This window comes from Dysidea avara, chromosome 9 (genome assembly GCF_963678975.1).
Source record: "Dysidea avara chromosome 9, odDysAvar1.4, whole genome shotgun sequence".
NCBI lineage: Eukaryota > Metazoa > Porifera > Demospongiae > Dictyoceratida > Dysideidae > Dysidea > Dysidea avara.
The window spans coordinates 8,361,781-8,386,647 of record NC_089280.1 but is presented as its reverse complement, the minus strand read 5'-3'; the positions used below and the strand labels follow the sequence as shown (position 1 = coordinate 8,386,647).

General features: G+C 38.6%; 1 protein-coding gene across 1 annotated transcript in view; it reads left to right on the top strand.

Annotated features, from left to right (window-relative positions):
• Positions 1 to 24,867, top strand: part of LOC136265511 (leucine-rich repeat serine/threonine-protein kinase 1-like) — a 144,420-nt gene that overhangs the window by 5,969 nt on the left and 113,584 nt on the right. The window contains exons 2-3 of the mRNA XM_066060382.1: positions 1,226 to 1,424; positions 1,486 to 1,541. Of these exons, the coding sequence (XP_065916454.1) occupies positions 1,244 to 1,424; positions 1,486 to 1,541 (237 nt within the window). The 5' untranslated portion in view covers positions 1,226 to 1,243. The remainder of the gene's footprint in view (positions 1 to 1,225; positions 1,425 to 1,485; positions 1,542 to 24,867) is intronic.

The following is a 24,867-nucleotide window of genomic DNA, read 5'->3' as shown; positions in this document are numbered from 1 at the left end:
AAGGCATTTCTCTGGAAAATTTTGAGACTTTAGAAGTTTTGAGATTGGATTTTAGGCTATTTTTAGTTACCAATTGCAATAAATCCAATGCTTTAAATAAACGCTATATAGCTAACTATAGGGAAAAGATGGTGACTACAAGCTGTAGCTTTGATTGCTCTATTAGTTACATGACTGCTCTATTAGAGTATCTTGATCGTTTTTAATGCAGTGAGAGATGAAAAGTGAAGTGTTTAATAGCTATAATGGTAAGGGTTTAATAGCTATAAATGGTGTCAGTTAAGTGTAACTGCATGTACGCTACTGAAATACAACGGTATATAGTTGTTTGCTATGACAAATTGTCAGTGCAACAATGTTTATATATTTAAACTGCCACTGAGCTAATTTAAAAGGGGGTTTCTGTCGAAACCCCAGAAACCCCTCTAGATCCGCCACTGATTGTGCATTGATTGAAATGGTGCCATGGTGCCAGACAGTTGGCTTAACAAGCCACCATAAAAGGTAGTGACTGCTATACGAAGGATGAAGTTATGTATGCAGTGATTCATAGGCGAATTCTTGGTTGGCCGTTATACGCGTTGGACAGGTGACGTTAGAAAGGTGACCACTTAATGCAGACCACAGTGCATACATTTGTATGGGAAAGTATTTGGGACCTCATGACCATGTCCGTTATGCAAAGGTGACTGCTTAATCCAGGGGACTGTAGCACAGGTTCCACTGTACTAGTAGTTTTATCACCAGGATTTCTTTGTGCAAGTGATCACCCTATGTTAACTGCGATTGAGTGTTTCGTAGAGTTAGTAGATATCTTTTGAATCTGTATTATTAAGCAATCCCTACAATTAAGGTTTTTTACATGAAGGTATGCCGCAGAAACTCCTAGTTTGGTATTTATATTACTTTTGAACGTCAGTGGCTGCAATCAACCTGCCATTTTCTTTTCTTCAAGTACTACCCAATTGTAGTGTCCAGACATACCGTTTATCGATTGATAGGCCTGCAATATATTTTGGTTTATCATAATAAATGTGCAACAGGTATATATGTTCTCTTAAATTGTTGCTAGACCTTCAGTGCTGGTCATTGTAAAGTGTAAACCATTATGTAGTATACTCAGTTCTGTTAATAAAATCAGTTTACCAATGTAGTCACCTAGAATATTAGTGCTATGCATGTATATCCGTGATTATATATCTTTCATAATTTTTATCTACTTTAGGACTAATATAGTTCTGCAATGCTAGAGATACCAGACACTGTATTGGATGCTATTAAGACTAACAAGTCTTTGATAGTATCACAGTGGTTAAATAATCTACAAGACATCAGTGAGGGTGCAAGACCTGCTCTTGTGCAGGTTATCCAGCAATCTTCACATTTCCTTAGCACAGATGTGATCAAGCTGTTTCAAACACCTGGTAAGAGAATGTAGTATATACACGTGTACTTTTATTAAAAATTGTATGTATACCTCTCTAGAATTGCCAAGAAATTTATTGCATGAAATAATTAATGCCAAGGACTTAAATGGAAAGGTAAGATTGCATCACATACAAGTCATATCATATACAAATGCAAGCCCTAACTACAAGCATCAAACAGTACAGTAGTCTAGGGATTGCCCCAAAAGTGATGAGCACTGCCTAAAATACCACCTTTAAAGATCATCTTAAAGACATCTTACGTGATGAAAATCACCTTTATGGAACAATCAAACATCAAATACAGCATCAAAAAGAAGAAAATACTTACACATGGCCAAATATAGGATTGTTAAAAAATCATTGAAACTCAAATTTTCGTCTGCTAGCCAGCCTGCCTGACCACAGTTGCAAGGTTGAAGTCCAAGCAAAGCAGCGGATGGCCACCATTTTACACCACAATAACAAACTTAACAGTGGTGTGTGTGCCTTCAGGGTTCTGACAAGTGTGTGCCCTCTGCATCCAATCAGGCTGGTTGTCATCTTCATGCAATTATTTTCCCTAGCTAGATGTGCAATTATTTTTCCTAGCTAGATGTGCTGCTCTTGCCAACCCCAGCAATGAAATCAAGGCCCCAAAGCTGCTCTATTTGGCCAGCTTTGAAGCTTCCTTTTAACTTGTATTTATTTACCTTAGGAATCATCAAAAAAGAAACCACTGCTATTAAATTTGTGTGAAACTATGTAACTGTTTTTAAAGTGAATAGAAATGATTATATGTATATCAAGACACACAATAAATAGTGTGTCATGAGTCAGTACAGGTGCGCGACAGGCAAGTGTGTATTTTACGGGAACCAAGAAAACACCGTTTTCACGCATCCGTAGCTCGATAGTGCCTGACTGCAAATTAACTATTGTTGTTGTGAAAACTCCCTCAGGGTGGGGCACCTCCCATTTCAAACTTGAGCTTAATTCGCCAAGCCATTACTGAGATATGCGCCTTCAAAGTTCATCTTAGTTTCTTCGTATTTTTCTTCTTTTGCTTCTTCTTATTCTTCTTTTTGCAACACTTAGAAACATCGCTATAACTCGTGCATGCTTTAATCGATTTTCTTCAAATGTGGAGGGCAGTACGAACACAATGCAGCACGTTTTCAGTCCAACTTTCGTACATATCGGATTAAAGAACACGGAAGTTATACGTGATTTTCAAAAAAAATCAATAGCGATTTTTTGTCACGGCCAGAGGGTAAACCGTTTGAAGAAATGACTTGAAAATCAGTCTGTACATGGAGTAACCATCGTAGTGCAAACCTTTTGTCATTTGAAAGAATCACACTAACAGTCATGGAGTTATAACAAAATCTCCAACCATGTGTAAAGTTGCATGATCGAGATACTCTAATAGAGCAGTAACCCCGGGGTAAAAAGGTGCACAAAAAATGTCGAAAAAATTTTTTACCAGAGTTCGAACCAGGGACCTCTATATCTAACACTCGCATCCTTTACCACTGAACCACTGTTATATTGGCTCATCACCGCAATTAATCTCTGCTTTATAAATGAAAGTTCATCAACATTTGTAATTCATAGAACTTGTAGATCTATCAAGGAGATTTTTCTACATGCGTTGTATTGAAGTGCTCAGAAAAAAAAGTGCTCTATTAGAGAGTAGCTACTACAAAAGTTATGAAAAAAGAGTGTCATATGGCCCAGCTGGTGTGAGCGGGTGGGTGGGTGGGTGACATACTCGTTTTACGGAACCAGAAAACGCTGTTTCATGTATCTGTTGCTCCATAGTCTTGCCATTTCTGTTGTGGAAGCTTCCTCAGGGTAAGGCATCTCGAACCTGCCCAGCTATCATTGGGATATATGTGCCTCCGTGAAATAAATAACAGTATTCCTGTATCCGGATGATCAGTGACAAATGGGTGAGGATGGAGCTTGTCTAGACGTTTCTGCTTCAGGAGGTAAACATCAGAAGCAGAGATAATTATAATTATTTTAAAGTGGTCTGACACTTAGTCAGTCCATACAAAAAATTGATCTGACATATTATCATGATGGTCAGACATGGCAGGGGAGGCGAATAGGCATGCAAAGTATGCCTTTTCTAGGGGGGTCTGGGGGCATGCCCCCCTAGGAAATTTTTGAAAAATGAGTACTGTAATTGATGTTTTTCAAGTTTTTAGGCATATTATTAATAATAAGTCAGTCATTTTCATACAGTCATACAGCTGGACCCAGTACACTATGACTGCTCTCAAGTTCTATAATTGCAGGGTATTCGGCAAATGAGATGCTTTGCTTAGCCCATCATATAGCAAATGTCAAACCTTTTCCTCATTCTCTGCCTAGTGCCGTTATCAGGATTTAAAAGGGACTGACCAATGGCTGAGCTTTATACTACAGATCACTTTTATCTTACCTGTTCATCCTTCAGTTTTAACATAGTAGTCTTGTGTGCATCACTTGTGGCATGATCAATCACACTACTTAGCTTTTTTTAGCCAGTAATCCAAGTTGGGGAGAAGTTACTTCGCAAGTGTATGTGTTGTTCAAACCTTTTACATACAGAACAGTGAAGTGATGCAACATAACTCTTCAAGTTCACAGCATAGTCATGTCATTATCTGGTGAGGTACTCCATTTTCCCTCTTCCGCTTGTTAAAAAGCCCTTGAGAGTTTTATCACTTTTGGCTTAAAATTACAGATGATTCTGTTACAGAGAAACTACACTTCCTACTTGCCATCATCAAGAGTCCATTATGGACTCTTACCATCATAAATAGAGATTTACATGTTAGAGCACAAGAAAAATAAAACGAAATGCCAGACACCTTTCTTTAAGGTTACGGTATACCGGAAGTCATTTAAAATCCAATTAAACGCATCCTCTAAAAACTACAGTTCTAGCACACAGACCTTACATGTTACACACTGATGTTTGATTGCAATTGAAAGAGCAAGGTATCCTCTACTATCAGCGATAAATTCAAATAAGCGAACTCTTTATTTGCTGAGTTACATCGCAAGTTACCAGCACCTTCGAAGTAACTATTTGGTGTCAACTTGCAATAAACAGAACAAGTATTAGGCCACTATTGCAACACTGGACGTTAGCACAGACTACTAGTTAGTGACCAATAGTACAGAAGACTAGGTAGCTATTAACGCAACAGAGCTATTAACAATTATAAATTTCTTGTCACCCGCAGAGTTGTGAAACATCGCCAGTACTATTCGCTACAGCCACAGAAGCCATTTCTTTACACTACTCCTACGTATATTACATAAGCCAACACAAATACAGAGGTCTAATTCGTTAGTATACTAAAGAAAACTGACGCAGAAGTGCTCTACTCACCGTTTAGGATACCATACTAAAACCACAAACTATCCTTGCCACCAAAACTTTGCGCGAAAGATGCGAATTGTCTTAAAGAAACATTCTTTGCCATTCTACTTACTTCTGTGAATGTCTTCTTCACTATTACTCTCTAAACAATAATGAATTTCTTCTTACTACAAAGCCACACGCTGTAACACTCATCGTGGCTATATTGTTATTGCGTAAATCTAATCGCATGATGCAATAAATGAATTCTTGTGGTAACATTATGGCTTCTTTTCCATATGGCTTCCATTAGCTGAATTTTGTAACCTTAAGGCTTCATAAAGAAGTAAGTGATTGTCATTACAGTGGTTATACAGCCTTCCCAAGTAGCCCAATGAATAAACTTAAGAGTTGATATTATGGTTTTGGCTAATAGAGTTAGGAAAGTCTGTCTACACAAGCCAAGATTAATGACCTGACAATGATGACAGATCAAATAGCTTAATGAACTGCCAAACAGGTCAATTAGCCTGACAAATGTCCGGTGACCGACCATTATAATTGTCTCTGAGAAAACACTGATGTAAAAGTGTTTAATGCTATTGCACCTTCATATGGGTACTACCAAGTATCCTCACTTTATCAATGTTTTGAATGTGAACTGAACAACACAAGTCATGATGAACAACGTAGTACTATGGAAATGAGATGGGTTCTTTTACCCTACTTGTATGTTCAACATCATCTTGGTGGTATTGATCGTGCTGCTGCTGTATTTTACAGAAGACTTGCTTTCCTTGTCTCTTCAGAAGGAGTCCTGTAATATTATGGCTGTGTTGCAGGATTAGTTATTCTTTGTTACTCTACGCTATATGTGTTTGAGAGGAGCTAAATTACCATCAGGGCTGTCCACCACTCTCACTTGAAGCACTCGTTGATGGCTCAGGACCAGCTCATTAAGTGAAATTTGATCTTAGCATTTGTCTAGCACTTCTAACATCTTTAGTGCTAGAGGTGGTCGCAAAGGGTGCTGGTATATAACCCTGGGAGTAAAAAGTAAAATTTTAAAAAACATACATGCCTTTAAAAATTCATCTTATTTCAGTTCTTTATTTGCCACATAGTCTTTCATGATTCCTGTAAAGGGGGAAAAGATTAAAAGGAATTATCAAGGCCAACCATATTAGGCTGGCTTTGGAGCTTCCAATTACAAAAACAAGTGATATCCACACAAAAACAGCCAAGCTGTGAAAAAGGGTGCGGCCTTAAAAAAAACCTTGATGAAAAAAGTTGTGATATCAAAGGTGGCGGCCAACAAATTGCTGCAATGATGTTAATGCTAATAAATTTTAATAATGACTATGTGCATTGTTCTGACAAAACAACTGTCTTTATCGGTGACAATGGTCTCAGGTAAACCAAATTGAGCAAAGAGTGGACGTAACAATTCAATTGTAACTGAGGTTGAAGGAGATGTGGCTGGAAATGCTTCTATCCATTGTAAATGAGCATCAATGACAATTCGATCTTGAAATGGTCCAGCATAGTGAAGGTGAAGCCTAGCCCTTGGTCTAGATGGCCAATTTCATGGGTTAAGAGGGGCTAATGGTGGGTTAGCTTGATTCAGTTGGCATTCGTCAGAATCGTCACACATGATTGTACAGTTTCATCAATATCTGTGCCCAGACCAGGCCACCAAACATACATTCAGGCTAAAGATTTCATCTTGGTCATGCCTGGGTGGGCAGAGTGCAGTTCCTGTAAAACATTATGTTGACACTGTGGTGGGATAACCACTCTTGAACCCCACGATAAACAGCCATCAAGTAGTGATAACTCGGTTTTGCGGGATGAATAAGCATATAGAGAAGTGTCATGTTTATTTGGCCAACCTTTGTAGAACAAATTGCAAAACTTGAGAAAGTACTGGATCACATCTAGTGAATTTCTTAATATCAGAAGCAGTAACTGGGGATTCTGCGAGGTGTTCTAATAGTAACACTAACACTAGTGCCATCGGTAAATCAGATGTGGTAGAGGGAAGTGGTAATCTACTGAAGCCATTATTGTTACCATGTAACTGTATATCACGAAATGCCATATGGTTGTATTCATAGGCTGCCAATAACAATGACCAACGGTGAATTTGAGCTGAAGCTTGAGGAGATTTTGGTTTGTGTTCATGAAACAATGTTAATAGTGGTTTGTGGTCAGTAATCAAGTCAAAGGAATGGGCAAACAAGTAAGAATGGAAATGTTTAACTCCATAAATACAAGCAAGACTTTCCTTCTCAATTTGACTGTAATTTTGTTCAGCTTTGGATAGGGTACGTGAAGCATAAGCAATTGGCTTTTCAGAGCCAATTGGGTACTTATGAGCTAAAATGACTCCTATTCCATACCCTGAGGCGTCACAAGCAAGTGTCAATTTGAGTTTAGGATCAAAATGTACCAACAAGGAAGAAGATATTAAAAGTTTTTGGAATCGTGAAATGTTTTGTTAGCTTCATCTGACCAACACCATTTTGTTGATTTTTGCAGCAATTTGTATAAAGGTGTCAAAACAGTAGACATATTCGGCAAAAATTTATGGAAATCAAACCTAAGTAAGCCCTTAACTCATGAATATTCCAGGGATTAGGAGCATCTTCAACTGCCTTAACTTTCTCAGGAAGTGGGTGAAGGCCATTGGCTTCAATCTTGCGCCCAAGGTAAGTGAAGGGAGGTACAAGAAACTCACATTTTTCTTTCTTAACTCGTAAACCAGCATTGTCCAGTCTTGTGAGGACCTGTTCAAGTATTTGCAAATGCTCATGCTCATCTGCACCAGAAATTAAGATGTCATCTAAATAAATGATGACATTGGGAATACCCTTTAGTACATTTTCCATAATTCTTTGAAAAATTCCTAGGGCAGATGAAATGCCATAAGGTAGTCTTGTGTAGCGAAACTGGCCTTTATGTGTATTGATAGTAACATATGGTTTGGACTCAACTGCTAATGGGAGCTGCTGGTAAGCCTGACTAAGATCAATTTTGCTGAAAACTTTGCCTCCTGATAGAGTTGAAAAGAGGTTGCCAACCTTTAGGAATTGGGTATTTATCAAATGTTTAAACAGGCTGGGTTAATGGTTTGTTTGAAATCACTGCACACTCTCACTGAAACTTTGTCTGGTTTGATAACTGTAACAATGGGAGAAGCCCAATCAGAGGTTTGTACCAGCTCTAAAGTTCCTTCACTAACTAAGAAATCTAACTCTTTCTCTAGCTTTTCTTGTAGGAAATACGGAACAGAATGGGGCTCACAACACTTAGGTGGAGTAAAGGGATCCACTAAGATATTTGCTTCAAACCCTTTTAAGGTACCAAGCCTTTCTCTGAAAACATCTGGGTGTTTCTCAAGCACACTATGTAAGGAATGTGTAGAAATACTGGCACTGTGCAGATTAAAAATTTCTTGCCAATCCAATGATAACACTTGAAGCCAGTTACAATCCATCAGAGTAGGACCTGACCCTTTCACAATGACCAGTGGTAAAGTGTGCGACTGATTTGTAAACAACATTGACTTGTAAAGACCCAATAATAGCAATTGATTCACCAGAATATGAACATAGCCTTATTTGGGAAGGACTAGAACTTTGGGTGGGCCAATACTCTTTAAAGGTGGTCTCAGACATAATTGACACAGAGGCACCTGTATCAGGGTAGTTGGAAAAGGCGGATGCGATCAGACACGGACGAGGACACAGACATGGACATTTTCAAAAAGCACTTTTACATTTATATAACAGCTATTTTTCATACCTAATGTTGTTTTTACAGCGGTCTTTACTTCCAGACCCAGGCATCGATCTTGTCATAGCACTTATCCATTTATAAGCACACGTGTGAAGGACAAGACCAGCACTCCACAGAATGCCAAAGACCATATTATAGTGTTGTACACATGCTCTAAAGTCTAATACAAAGTTATATAATTGTAGATATTAGCTTGTATGCCCCATGCAACTTAGCTTAGCAGGCTAAATCCACAATCTTACACCTTTTAATATACGGCGCAGGCACCTATACCAAGCATTGAGGATTTCAAGGACCTGGTTTACGAGATTAGGTTGGGACAAGCCAGTTTAATCTCTATGACACTGAATTAGATTCTAGAGCATGTGTACAACACTATATGTGACCAGATTTTACAGAACCGATCCAAATCGCACATCAGGCAAAATCAAACCAACACCACCAGTGGATAGCTACACTATCGTACTACAAGTTTCGACCCTCAGCACTACTCAAACTACACGAGGCTGGTTTTTACACACGTCTTTTCTGGGTGGTGTGGAGTGCTCAAATGGCGGTTTCAGGCCTTGTGAAGGACCTGGCTTGGCAAGAGTCAGTGGTTTACTGGTGGACAGCCTTATAATGTTGGCCAGACATGTTCTCTGTTGATTTTGCTACATATCAGCCACTAAGGAGCCAGCACAGCCCTGTAATCTCGTGTCTGGACTCCAATCGTGGTCTGCCTCCATTTTGAGGTCTAACTTTTGCCCTCCCCGCCACCCCCCACCCTCCACCCCTTTGTGAGCACTCGTGATGCTACTTCGCTCGTCCAACTGCTCAGATTTTCTATCTTATTTGGCGGGAAACTGTACAAGCAGCTACAAGTACTGGAAGTGGCTTGAAAGGTAACAGATTGATGCATCTTTTGTGTAAATTTCATACGCGTGCTTGCTATCCTTGGAGAGTTATGCTGGCTTCAATTCTTTAAAACCGTTTATCTCGGAACTTCTAATGTGCGATTTGGATCGTTTTTCCAAAATCCAGTCACATATGGTCTTTAGAGTGCTAGTCTATCCTTCGCACATATGCTTAGAAATGGATAAGTGCTATGACAAGATCGACGCCTGGGTTTGGAAACGAATGCTGCTGTAAAAACAACGTTAGGTATAAACAATAACTGTTTTGTAAATGTAAAAGTGTATTTTAAAAATATCTGTGTCCATGTCCTCGTCTGTGTCCATGTCCAACCGTATCCGCCTTTTCCAACTACCCTCTATATCTATTTGCATACTGACAGGTACATTGTTAATGTAAACAACAACATTCCAAGGTGTGGTCTTACCAGTGGATGTGTTGATGTTGAATAAAGCTTCTTCATCTACCTTCTGCTTTTTCTTCAACTGAGTGAATTTCTTTCTTGACCTTTGAAGTACTCTTTGTTGAGGTTTACTACGACAAACTTTCTGTAAGTGACCAACCTTTCTGCAATTCCGGCAGACAGTGCCTTGTATTTGCAAGTGGTAGCATGGTGTCCAGGATTCCCACAACGGTAGCAACTATTAGCTTTGGTCCCAGTCATTGACAGCATGACTGTTCTGTTTGGTATCAGTTAGTTTTCGAACATTGATAGCTGCTGACTCCATGTCCTGGGAAACTTCCAACGCTTTCTTAAAGTCTAAGTATTTTTCAGCTAGTAGAATGCATTGTATGACTGTATCATTTACCACACACACAATTCGGTCTCGTAGCATTGTCTCAGTGTATCACCGTAGTTGGAGTTTTTGGCAATTGAACGAAGTTCAGACACATAAGTAGCAATAGATTCGCCTGGTTTGTGAAAACACGTATTGAACTTGAACCTCTCCATGATTTCTGAAGGCATGGGACTGAAATGATTCTTGAGAATGGTGACTAAATCACCGAAAGATTTTTCACCAGGTTTTGTGGGAGCTAGTAGACTGGAAAGTAGTTTGTAGGTACTGTCTCCTATCACGGATAACAGAATAGCACACTTCTTATCTACGCCTGTAATTCCATTTGCCACAAACAGATGACCCAAATGTTTGACGTACATGTTCCAGTCATCCTGTTCTGGCCTAAAAGGATGAATCTTTCTAATCGCAATTGCTACCACCATCACTCATCGCCAAAATGTAGTATTGTGGGTATTTAAATTAGTAATTCTTTAATCAACAAATGTAAATTATGCAAACAACTACAACAGCGAATAGACAAACTTGAGCAAAACACCACTGTACATCATACAACCTTACAACAACTTGACACTAAGTTACAATGGTGTCATAATTACAACAGGCATATGTGTTTATACGCATGCGCATTACACTACTACACTAGCCTAAGAGCGTAATACAAGCATATTGGGAACACTGAAGAGCATAAATAGGTGAAATTTTGGGAAATTACTGAATGAATTTTGAGCAAAAATTTGAGCATATTTGACTCAGGCTAGCACAGTGACTTTTTACATAACCAAATGCTCTTCAAGGTGACTGGGTTGTAGCTGACTCTGACTTGATAGCTGATCTTTGTACAGGGTAACTTATAACATAGCTGAACTCTACAGGGTGACTTTTGTAGCTTAACTCTTGTTTGTAGCTGAACTATGTACATGGTGACTTGATTGTAGCTTATCTCCTTATGGGGTGACTTCAAAAATAGCTGAACTCTACAGGGTGACATTTTGTAGATGAACTCGTGACTTGTTTGTGGCTGAACTCTCTACTGGGTGACTGGTTGTTAGCTGAATTCTTTAGGGCTACTTGTTATTGTATAATACAGGAGTGACGTGATTGGAACTGAACTCTATACATGGTGACCTGATCTCTTAACAGGGTGACTTGTAACATTACTGATCTCTATTCGGGATGACTTGTTTGGAGCTGAACTCTCTACTGTACATGGAAATTTGATTGTAGCTGATCTCTCTATGGGTAACATACATATACACTGTTAAAATTTGGGAGTAATCATAACACTTTGCGGGGGTCTACTTGTACGTTTAAATGCAGAATCCTAAAAGATGCTGTGATGACACTTGCAGGGTGTAACAGATCAAAGCTTTAGACAATAGCATTCTTGATATACGTACGCAGGGTTTTTGTTCTGGTAAGAGAACTATACACAGGTGTCTTATTGGGTACGGGATCATCCATATTTTCAGCATTTTCTCAAGCATCATACAGGGAGTACTCTTTTGCTTACCCCTCCGTCCTACCCATAAGTGTACTGTAAAAATGTTCATGTGATAGCTATTACAATCAGCGTTAATTTTTTATTGATATACAGTATATGCCTGCTAGTCCTCTGACTTGTCAGAAAGTAGGAATTGAAAGAATGCTGATTATTTATATATAACCTTGTGTACACTACTTGTTTGTGTAGCCAGCTCCTAAAGCAGTCACTCAGAGTCTAGCTGTAACTCAACTTCCACCACCTTAAACATTCTAACATACTAAAAATATTAAAATATTGTGAATTATTATTTATGTGGTGCTACTAAGACCAACATTTAATAAAATGTGTACAGGTGAATTTACCCCCTCCCCTAGCATACTCTCTGTACTCTTGCAAATGCTGATAATCCCAAAGACGGGTAGGTAAAAACAGTGGACCCGGGGACCAAGGACCCGGGACCAGGGGACCCACGGAAATCCAACTCTGCTTGGAATGTTATACACCTCACAGTATTCTATACTTGTACTAGGTACCTTTGCAAGTAGTCTTGCATGGCCAATCCACTTTTTTCTCCCCTCACAGCATCTTGCATGATGTTTACACCAATTAGAAATTATAAGCGCCTCTAAAAAGTATCTGAAGCTGACTCCATTTATAGGCCACTTCCTGCTGTACAGTAAGTATACAGCCTATTATGCCACCTAGCTACTAGAGTAGTTTAGGAACATTGTGCAAATGTATCATGACGTATGAAGAGCTGCTGGAACTTGCTTAGCTTGGCTTAGCTAGTAATTGTTCGCCTGCTGCACAATGAGCATGCTAGTCTATTATGTCACCTAGCTACTAAAGTTTAGAAACATTGTGCAAACAAATACTCTGGGAAAATAGCGAGTGACCTGTAATTAATGCAGTCAGCTTCGGACACTTTTTCAGAGGCGCTTATGATTTCTAATTGATGTAAACATCGTGCGAGATGCTGCAAGGGGGGAAAAGTGGATTGGCCATACAAGACTGCTTCCAGAGGTACCTAGTACAAGTGTAGATTACTGTGAAGTGTGAAAAGTTCCAAGAAGAGTTGGATTTCTGTGGGTCCCTGGGTCCTTGGTCCCCGGGTCCACTGTTTTTACCTACCCCCCAAAGACACCTAGCCACTAATTTTGACAAACAAATGGCATACAGTACATTGTGGGTTACTAACAAAATTTCACTTACTGTCTAATTTATTAAGACATGCATTGCTAGGATTCTTCAGTGGATAAACACCACTCACAGGAATGGTGTAATAATCACCTCATCCCTTTCAGAGGTGATTATTACATCATTCCTGAGGGGTTGTTTGTTCACTGAAGAATCCTAGCACTGCATGTATTATTGGGCTTCTGGATTCAGTAGAATGGAATGGTGCACTGGAATGGAATGTTGGAATGGAACAATAATTAGATTATTTTCACTTAGTGGTCACCTCTTTCACCTCCTAACAAAGGCCACCTCTTAATGAAGACTGTTTCCCTTTGATGTCTAAATAATTGCTGTTATCCTATTGTTTTAGGATAATCTTATTGGTTACTTGTGCGCCACATACCTAGGTAAGTCAGAGTGATATCTGATTTATGGTACAATAACCCCATGCACAAACAGCTTGTCTGAATTCACTCTAACTTATCTAGGTATGTGGTGCACTATTAATCAATAAGACTGTCCTATGAGGATACACTCTAAAACAACAGGGTAACAACAAGCAATAACTTTGTTAGGAGGTGGTCTTATAAACAGGCGACTGCTTGGTGAAGCTGTCTAGTTACTATCTAATCCAAAACAGCCAAACTGTAAAATTTTTATGCCGCTTGATCTTGGCAAAAAAATTAACCTAAATTGCTGTTATTAAAATTTTTACCATTAACCTACCATCACAGCCATTTCTTGGCCGCCACCTTGGATTTCACATCTTTTTTCACCATAGCCTTTTTGAGGGCCGCACACTTTTTTACAGCTTGGCTGTTTGGGTTAGATTTCACTTCTTTTTGTATTTGTATACCCCACAGCCAGCCATAGGCCGGCTTTGGGACTTCTTAAACCTGTCTTTTTTTCTTTACCACAGAAAGAAGAAAAGATGAAGCAGATGTACTTTAAATATTTCTGATTTTATCAGTAAATGTACAAATTATATATCTAATACATATATTTATTACAGAACTCTCCATGGTGGTTTCTTTGTAACTGAACACTCTACAAAGTGACTTCTTCTTGCTGCTCTCTCTACAGGGTGAATTGTTTGTAGCTGAACAATCTACAAGGTAACTTCTTCTAGCTGATCTCTCTACAGGGTGATTTGTTTGTAGCTGAATTCTGTGCAGGTGATTTGTTTGCAGCTGAGCTCTTTACAGAATGGTTTCTTTGTAGCTGAACTCTCTACAAGGTAACTTCTTCTAACTGATCTTTCTACAGGGCAATTTGTTTGCAGCTGAATTTTCTACAGGGTGATTTCTTTGCAGCTGAACTCTCTACATGGTGGTTTCTTTGTAACTGAACTCTCTACAAGGTAATTTCTTCTAGCTGATCTCTCTACAGGGAGATTTGTTTGTAGCTGAACTCTATACAGGTGATTTGTTTGCAGCTGAACTCTCTACATGATGGTTCTTTGTAGCTGAACTCTCTACAAGGTGACTGCTTCTAGCTGACCTTTCTACAGGGAGATTTGTTTGTAGCTAAACTCTCTACAAGGTAATTTCTTCTAGCTGATCTCTCTACAGGGAGATTTGTTTGTAGCTGAACTCTATACAGGTGATTTGTTTGCAGCTGAACTCTCTACATGATGGTTCTTTGTAGCTGAACTCTCTACAAGGTAACTTCTTCTAGCTGATCCCTCTACAGGGTGATTTGTTTGTAGCTGAACTCTCTACAGGTGGTTTGTTTGCAGCTGAACTCTCTACATGATGGTTTCTTTGTAGCTGAACTCTCTACAAGGTAACTTCTTCTAGCTGATCCCTCTACAGGGTGATTTGTTTGTAGCTGAACTCTCTACATGATGGTTTCTTTGTAGCTGAACTCTCTGCAAGGTAACTTCTTCTAGCTGATCTCTCTACAGGGCGATTTGTTTGTAGCTGAACTCTCTACGTGGTGGTTTCTTTATAGCTGAACTCTACAAGGTGATTTCTTTTAGCTGAACTATCTCTTTCCATAATTGCATGAACTCCCTACAAGGTAACTTCTTCTAGCTGATCTCTCTACAGGGTGAATTGTTTGTAGCTGATCTCTCTACAGGGTGACTTGTTTGTAGCTGATCTCTATACAGGTTACTTGTTTCTAGCTGATCTCTAGAATTCTCTTCAGGGTGACTGCTCTATTAGGATGACTGCTCTATTAGAGTATCTCGATCTCGCACTTGCTACACCAAGTTGGATTTCGTGTTATAACTCCGTGGCTTTATGTCTGATTCTTCTACACCATTGAAGAGCCTTTCTAAGATGATTACTCCATCTATACAGCGATTTTCAAAGCATTACCCCAAGCGGTTATCTGGTAGGCGTGGCAAGCAATCATTTTTTATTAGCTAAGGCCCCTATTTGATGATTATTAGTTTCTCATCCACCGCCCGCATCCTTCTTAGGCTACCGCATGGTAAGCTATTATTTACTCTGTGCATACTCAGAAGAACACGTGATACCAAACTGTCATCGATGACGTCTTTAATTAATACTGCAGTGCACCAGGAGTACTGTTGTGTTGTTTCCTTGGCAAATTACTGCAGTGGGTTCTATTTTCGACTGTTTTTCAAGTCAACTGACATCCTGCTAGCTCAATAGAGAACGATTGCAACTAAAAACCAATGTTAATTTGTGGGAAGAAAGAAGGAGAATTTGGACAAGGTCTGTACATCAGTAAATTAATAATATAATGGCCTATACCCTCCTGCCCGCATCATAATAAATAAAAAGACTGGATGAGAAACTAATAATCACCAAATAGGGGCCTAATCTTGATTGCATAATTGTTATACACTGTTGGTTTTTTCGTTGTATATTCCTGGTTTTTAGCTCGATTTCTTTCAAACCACAAAAGGTTTGAGGTTCAAAAGTTAGCCTATTCACCCACCGATTTTCAGCTTCTTCCCATACGCGGTTTACCCTTTAGGCGTGACAACATAATTATTGGTGTTATTTTTCGTGAATAATCGCTCATAACTCTTTGCCTGTTTATTGTATTCCAGCCAAATGTGGTACCGTGATGTGCCTTTATACCCCCCCGTCTGTGTCCCAAAGTTCAAGGCAATCGGATATGGCGTTCGCGTGTTATAGCAGTTTTTGTAAGTGTGCGAAAAGAGGAAGAAAAATAAGAAGAAAAACAAAGAAACTAAGCCAATTTTTAAAGTCGCATAACTCGGTAATACTTGAAGTGATTGCGCTCAAATGTGGAATGTGGAGTGCTGAAGTTGGAGGGCGTGTCCACAGCAAAAATCGTCTTGTTTCATCAAGGCAGCACGGAGCTACGGAGGTGTGAAAATTGTGTTTTCGTTCTTTCTGTCAATATACTCACGGGTGTTGTGCGCCAGCTTCTTGGGCCGCACGACACACTACCGTGTGTCTTGATTCCATTCCATCATTGAATTCCACCATTCCATTACACCGAATCCAAATGCCTATTATAGCAATGCACTTGGCATTCATTTTAATTTTTAAAAGCTTTGATGGGGGTGGGACCACTTTGATTTCTTCATTTACATTAGTAGTCATTTAGGAAATATAACTGACCTGTGAAACACAGCAATTTAATAGGATTACAAATCACTTACTTGGCTTGTCTTTCTATGTAAGTTGCAATTTGTACTTATAATCAGTGTTGGGCAAGTTACTTTGCAAAAGTAACTAGTTACATATTACATATTACTTGCAACTGAACTATTTAGATACAGTTACATATTACTCATAAAATAAAGTAACTATAATAATATTACATATTATATTACTTTGTGTCCACAGCCTTAAGCTGTCACGTGTGAAACTACCACTTTATCACGTGACATGATTGCGTTGCTGGACAATGTGCAAATCTTGGTCATAAGTAAGAAGCTGGTGAATAAGCTTCATTCAGTAGGCTTCGTTACTTTGTTGTGGTTAGGCGTTACTCAGAGGATAACTAATGATATTAGTAATTTCGTTACTTGTAGTAATAATATTACGTAATATTAGACTCGTTACAGTAACTATATTACTTAGGTAACGCGTTACATTTATATGTAAAGTAACTTGAGTTATATTACCTGTTTTTATAGCGTATTTCGTTATATTACTTAGTTGCCACAAAAGTAATAATATTACGTAACGCGTTAATTATGTAACGCGTTACTCCCAACACTGCTTATAATCTAAGAAAGAAACTTTTATTTGTGGGATTTTATACACGAGTGATGTTACAGAAACAATGGTAGTGACTATATAACCTTGTAAGGTACCTCTTTGATTTTTACAAAAATATAAGTGTTGTGGTACCACTAGGCCCCAGCCTATTATGTCCAAAATTTTACCTATTATGCTTTTAAGTATTGCTCAAAAATTAAGCCTATTATGCTCAAAATTATGCGTTCAAAATCAAGATTATGCTCTAGAACTGACTGTTTTATTAGAGTATATTAGTGTTTTCTGACTGCTGTATTAGAGTAAGTGACTGCTCTATTGGAGTATTTTGATCTTATTTCTGCAAATGTGAATAACCAACAAAGAAACGGTTTAATAAGTTATATTACGTGGTTTTAAATTTGAAATGCACTAATAATACTATTGGCAGTGAATATTTGCTTTCTTTCAGGCACGCGTATTCCGCATTTTAATTATATTTTCAAATATTGTCCCTATTATGCTGGCATTATGCTTGATGCTTTTGGTCACCTATTATGCTTTAAATTATGCCAGCATAATCAGCCAGGGCCTAGGTACCACCTCCATTTTAACTGCTGAACTCTACATTGAGTTTTTTGTAGCTAAACTCTCTACAGGGTGACTTGTTTATGGTTGGATTTTCTACTGGGTGACTTAAACTTATTGTTACCTGAAGTCCCTGGGGTGACTTGTTGTGTCTTTCTATAAGTGACTTGTTTGGGGCTGAACTCTCTACATGGTGACTTGAATGTAGCTGATCTCTCTACAGGGTGACTTGTAACATAGACTGAACTCTACTGGGTGATTTTTTTGCAACAGAACTTGACTCGGTTGTGGCTAAATTCTCAATGTTTATTTTCCGAACTCTCTAGCGTGAATTGTTATGAAGCTTAACTCTTCATCTATGTTTGGAGCTAAACTCTCGACTTGATTATAACTGTACCCAGTCACTGGTAAAATTGCTGAACCATCTACAAGGTGACTTGCTTGTAGCTGAATTCTCTGCATTTCTCCACAGGGTGAATTGTTCATGGCTGAAATTTCTACAGCATGAATTTTTTTGTGGTTGAACTCTCTGCATCATGACTTGATATTAGCTGAGCTTCTATGGTAGCTCTACATGGTGACTTCTAACATATGTAGCTGAACACTACCCGGTGACTTTTTGTAACTGAACTCTCTACTAGGTTATTGGTTTGTGGCTGAGCTCTCTACAGGGTGACTTGTTTGTAACTAAACTCTCTACATGGTGACCATTATGTAACTAATGTCTCTACAGGATGACTTAACTCTCTACAGAGGGACTAATTGCGTATAACCAATCTCTCTACAGGAAGTAGCTGAACTCTACGGAGTGACTTTTGTATCTGAACACTGTACAGAACGATTTGTTTGCGGCTGAACTCTCTACTGGGTGACTTGTTAGCTGAGCAGTTTAGGGTGACTTGTTAATGTAGCTGAGCTCTACCTGAACTTTCTACATGGTGACTTGATTGTGGGTGATCTCTCAACAAGGCGACTTGTAACATTACAGATCTTTATTTAGAGTGACTTGTTTGGAGCTAAACTTTCTACTGTTATTTTATGGTGACTTGATTGTATATAGCTGATCTCTAATTGGGGTGCCTTGATTTTTGTATGTGGATGAACTCTCTACAGGTTGACTTGTGTGTGGCTGAACTTTCTACTGGGAGACTTGTTGTTAGTTGAAGTCTCTATGGGGTTACTTGTTATGTAGCTGAACTTTCTACATGGTGGCTTATTATGCAGATTAATTCACAATGAGGTGACATGTTTGGAGGTAAACTTCCTACATGGTGACTTGATTGTAGCTGATCTGTCTATGGGGGGTGGCTTGTTTGGAGCAGAGCTCCCATATGGTGACTTGATAATTGATTGTAGCTGATCTCACTGCAAGGTGAAGCTGAATTCTGTGCAGGGAAACTTGACTACAGCTGATCTCTCTACAAGGCCTGACTCAAATATGCTCAAAATATGCTTTCAGGAATTTCCCAAAATTTTCACTTATTATTGTTATGCTTTTCAGTCTTCCCATTATGCTTGCAATCTAGGTTAGCAACCTTTCGTACAATCATCTTGGAACGTTTTAAACAGTGAATGCTCTATTAGAGTATTTCACTCCAAAGTGACTGTTCTATTAGAGAGTATTGATATAAGTAGCTATGTGCAGTTTGCAGTTCTACTGACTGCTCTATTTGGGAATACTGGTTTACTTCCATGTAAGCTCCATAGTTTGAAATATCCACCTAATGTACTAAGCAATGACATAGCATTCCAGCCTATTGTGCTTTTTATTATGCAGGCATATTCGATGCAGGCCTAATAAGTGACCTAAAATTTCTACAGGGTGATATTTTTTGCGACTGAACTCTCTACATGATGACTTGATTGTAGCTAATCTCTCTACAGAGTGGCCTGTTTGTAGCTGCACTCTCTACAAGGTGACATGATCTCTATTGGGTGACTTCTAACATAGCTGAACTCTACTTCTACAAGGCGACTTCTGACATAGCTGGGGTGACTTCTAACATAGCTGAACTTTACAAGGAGACTTCTGACATAGCTGGGGTGACTCTACTTGGTGACTTTTTGTAGCTGAACTCCCTACAATATGACATGTTTGTGGCTGAACTCTCTCCTGGGTGACTTGTAGTTAGGTAAATTTTCTAGGGTGACTTGTTTGTAGCTAAACTCAATTCTCTACAGGGTGACTTCATACAGCTGAACTCCTTGCAGAGTAATATGTTACTAGCTGAACTCTCTATGGGTCACCCAATCGTAGCAGAACTCTTTACATGGTGACTTCATTGCAGCTGAACACTCTAATAGAGTGTCGGTTATGCAGATGAATGTTCTAATAGGGTGACTGCACTGTTAGAACATCATTTGCTATGCCTAGCTAGTTGACTTTTGTACATATGTGCATGGTTTCTAATCTGTAGCTAGCTATTAAAAAATTAAAAATTTTAAAAGGAAGTAGGGATTGATGTGATATACATGCTACAAAAAGTAAAAAAACAAGCTCAAAAATGTTACAGCTGAAATGAGAAACAATCCAGCAATAAAAAGTAAGGAAACAAGATTAGACGACTACTTGCTAAAGTGAGACACACTTTAATCCCTACCTTTGGCTAATTTAGTGGTCATTTTAAGATGCTAGCCAAAAGTAGGTATTAAAGTGTGTCTCATTTTAGCAAGTAGTCATCTAATCTTGTTTCCTTACTTTTTACTGCTGGATTGTTTCTCATTTCAGCTGTACCATTTTTGAGCTTGTTTCCTTACTTTTTGTAGCATGTATATTATATCAATCCCTACTTCCTTTTAAAATTTTTATTTATTATAATGGCTGGTTTGTTTACTTTTTTGTCTAGCTAGCTAGCTATATTATACTCTTTGTTTTCCAAATAGTATAAATATCACTTGAAGCAGTTATCTTTTACCTTTTTACACAATAAGCGCCTCTAAAATATTTATCATTTTGTCTTTTAAAGCTATTACAGCAACTGTTAAAGGCTTCAGCTGCTTTTCCAATGGACTAATGTTGATGATATAACAGAAAAAACATTGCTGGAGAGTCTACCATTAAGAGTGGAACCCTCACTTTTAGAAGTCTGGATCCTGGGATCCCGAAGGATTCACCCCTCAATAGGCATTTTTAACATAGCTACCTCGCAAAAAAAGCTAAACTGGTAAGACTTTAAAACGACTACCCAGCGTTAATAAATGCTACAGACAACTCCTTGGGTACTACACCCGTTCACCCTTGTCTTATGCAACCATATTCACACTTCATCAAAATCACGTGTTTGGGTTGTGGCGCATGCTGCAACTATTAAATGCCACAACTATTAATTATCCTTCGAGAAGAACAAAGAAGTGAATGAATGATGAAAGCAAACAGCATGGTGCTGTGGACAGAACGTAATTGGAACAACAGATTTGTGAATCCACTGTCATTACCCTGGCTGTCTGAAATTTCTGGAGTCATACACCTAGGGTCTTACAGCAGGCAGGCAGACGAAATCCAGGTGAATTTCAAAATTTTAAACTCAGAAACATTTGACTTTTCACTTTGTTTAACCAAGGTACAGCATCATTACAATAGTACTAATGTATTCCAGGTGGTTTTTTCGGGTAAAACTAATTGCAAGGCTGTTTTCTTAAAGTGCAAAAATTACAAAGCCATATGATTTCTTACCAATCCCTACTTATTAAGTACTAAATACCTACTGTCTAATAGTTGTCAGCTCACTTCTTATAGTAGTTTGTCTGGCACTGTAGCTAGATGTGGAAAGTAATACTTGTATTATTAACAAAACTCGATTGAGCATTTTTACACATGGTTAGTATTTTGTTATATACCACTTTGACACCTCAGATCAAAGGAAACCACAGGATTATATTTCACATAATTGCCCTGACCACAGGGCAATATCTAGTGGTTAAGGTGATGTCATGAAATAGCCCTGGCCACAATACCTTTGATGCTGAGGCAACTATAAAGCATCAATTCCTTTATATTGAACTGCTTATAGTTTTGCATTGTGGGTTTGAGTTTAGCATATAAGCTTAACTGGCCAAGCCTGGTCAAGGAATAATAATTGAATGAGTCATCATCAAGTAGTTCAGCTACTGTGCACTACTAAATAATTGTTTGCTCAGTGTTGGGGATGATTTTCTATACAGGACATTCAACCATATGACAATATGGCTTAGACATTCTCAAGGTCAGTAACCTATACTCTTCAGCACTTACTTTAGCACCTTAGACTATTTTAGACATCTGGCTCGACTGGGTTATTTGGCTAGAAATAGTACCACTAAAACCAGCAAAACCCGCCATCATTTCTTTTTGGTGAATACTATAGCCCAAAATTTAAACCCACAATCGATATCTAGATAAAAGTAATGTGGTGAATTTAGGTTTGTCTCTTCACCTATTAGGTGAGCATACCCAAGTGGTATATATTACTTATACCATGGCCACTAGGGATTTGCCTGATATATTATATGCACTTGCCTAGACTGCAAACTGTCTGTGGATCAAGTCACCGCCTGGCCTGGGATTTTTTTCTGCATTCAACATAGTTTTCAGTTACAGGTTTCTGACTCTCTACTTCACAGGCTTACTGCTAGCCTCCTTGCTAGGTCTCTAGAGGGATAGTTGTCTAATAAATAAATTTTAAAAAATGCCCGTGCCCTTGGGCCTGCATCCCTTGGTCTTGGGATTATTTATCAGGCAAATCCCTCGTGGCCATGGTATAACTATTAAATAACTTAGTGTGATTTCTTTCAAATCACAAAAAATTGCTCTATGATGCAGACCAATTTTCAAGTCATTCCTTAAAGTGGTCTACCTAGTGGCCATGACAAAATGTCGCCATTGCTTTTTTTCAAAAATTGTACATAGCTTTTTTTAAAATTCTATGTGTATGAAATTTGGACTGTAATGTGCTTCATTATATTCTTACTGCCCTCTACATTTAAAGTAAATCTACTAAACCACATGTGAGTTATAGCAAAATAGAAGAAACTAAGATGAACTTTGGAGGTGCATGGCTGGGCGGATTTAAATTTGAAACAGGATATACCTCACCACAAAGGAGCTTCCACAACAAATGTTTAATTTTGGCCGCCAGAGCTTTGAATACATGAAAACAGCATTTTCTTGGTTCCCAAATACACACTTGTCTGTCATGCACCCACACTGGCTGTAGATGGCTGTCCAACACACTATTGTGTGTCTTGATATTACAAGGCCCAGACACATACTATCATCTCTAATACCAAGAGTTAATAATAGTGGAGGGAGAGTGTCTAACACTGCATAGGCCTGTAAAAAATGATCCTGAGAAATTCAAAGGGATTCCTTCAGATGTGTAAAATGTTCACACAGGCAGAACAAGGTAATGTGATGATTGCACACTGAGAGAACAAAGAAATGTGATGATTGAAACAATCTTCACCTATGGAGAATACTACAAATTACAGAGTTTTACAGAAAGAATCCCTTTGAATTTCTCAGGATCATTTTTTACAGGCCTATGCAGTGTTAGACACTCTCCCTCCACTATTATTAACTCTTGCTAATACCTTTAGAACAATAGCAGGAGATTGGTAGCAGGAGATCTGAACCATGATGTATTGCTTTAACACCTTAGAAAACTTTTTTTCAATAATTAATTTTGATTACAATTACCTAACTATGTATTGGTGTATAAAGATCATTGAGTTAGCATGAATGAATAAAGGCTTTTGTGTGTGTTTGTATATACATCATATAGTACGATAGTACTGCATAGTAGGGACCACAAAGGTGTAGGTAAAGCCCACGAAAAAACATCACCCAAAACTCAGCCTCAATTTTCCCTGACGACAATGAAGCAGAATAGGTTAGGTAAAAATAAGCCCAAACAAGCTTTCAGATCAACCTGAAATGCTTTTAACAAATCGCTACAGATTTTTCCACTGACTGACTGACTGACTTACTGACTGACTGCCTGACTGACAGACAAGCATAACTCGATAACAGCTAAGGCTATGGGCTTGATTTTTTCACTGTTCAACATTGCTTCAGCCCGAGAGGTGCCTTTTTGCATACTGCAGTACGTACGATGCATTCTTCATGGACTTACCAGTGTCCTCCTTTGAGTCCCATCTATCTTTGCTGACAGTGAAAAGTGTCGATTTGGTGGTAGCACATGATCGCTTCCCTTCGTAATGGAAATCCTCCATATTTTCATAGTGGCTACTTTGATTGCAGAGGTGCTTTTTGAACAGTTCTTGATTTGTGCTGCTGCATAACAAGTTGAACATAGCTGACAACGAAGAGTAATGAATACTTTACTTTTCTGATGATAATTGATATAACTGGGGCACGCGGCACCATCTCTTTTGATGCAGTATGCGTGGATTGCAGAGGTGCTTTTCAAACTATTCTTGATTTGTAATGCTGTGTAATGGGTTGAACATAGCTAACACCGAAGCATAACGGATACTTCACTTTTCAGACAAAAATTGATATAGCTGGGGCATGCAGCACCATTTCTTTCTTTTAATGTGGTATGCATGCGTTTACCAGTCATAATAAATATTATTTACAACAAACAAGTACACAAAAAATTTGGAATTTTCAACTAGAATATAGGAACCATAGCACATCGTTAAAAAATACTGAAACAAGCTGGAGTAGTGCACGATATTCTTATTCTTATTAGTACTTTACAGTGTCCAGCACTGAAGGTCTGACAGCAACATGTGCTGCAGCCTTTGCTAACCTGTAATACTCGATTCAATCACAGTTCATTCAATCAACAATACAATAGTTCATCCATACACGTGCCAATGCAACTAATCAAGTTCTCGAATAATCCTTAATCACATGACTTATTGTTACATCATGTATGCATGTGCTGCATGTGTTACAATCAAATGTGCATGTGATTAGTGCAATATAGGTATTATATAGTTACTACATACGCTCCTCCTTGAAATGCTCGACCTGAGCTTAATATCGCAGTCTATCAGGAGGGTTCCTAACTCGATCAGGATATCACCAAGAAGGAGTAGGCTCTGGAGCAATCAAATGTTCAATTTCAATAGCCTGGTTATTGTCTGAGAGGTATGTGTCATCTAGGGAAGGCTGGAGTCGATGTCTTAGCCGGTTGACATGGACAACTTTCGACTGGTAATCATTAGAGATATTTACATTAACACTGTTCTTCACTTC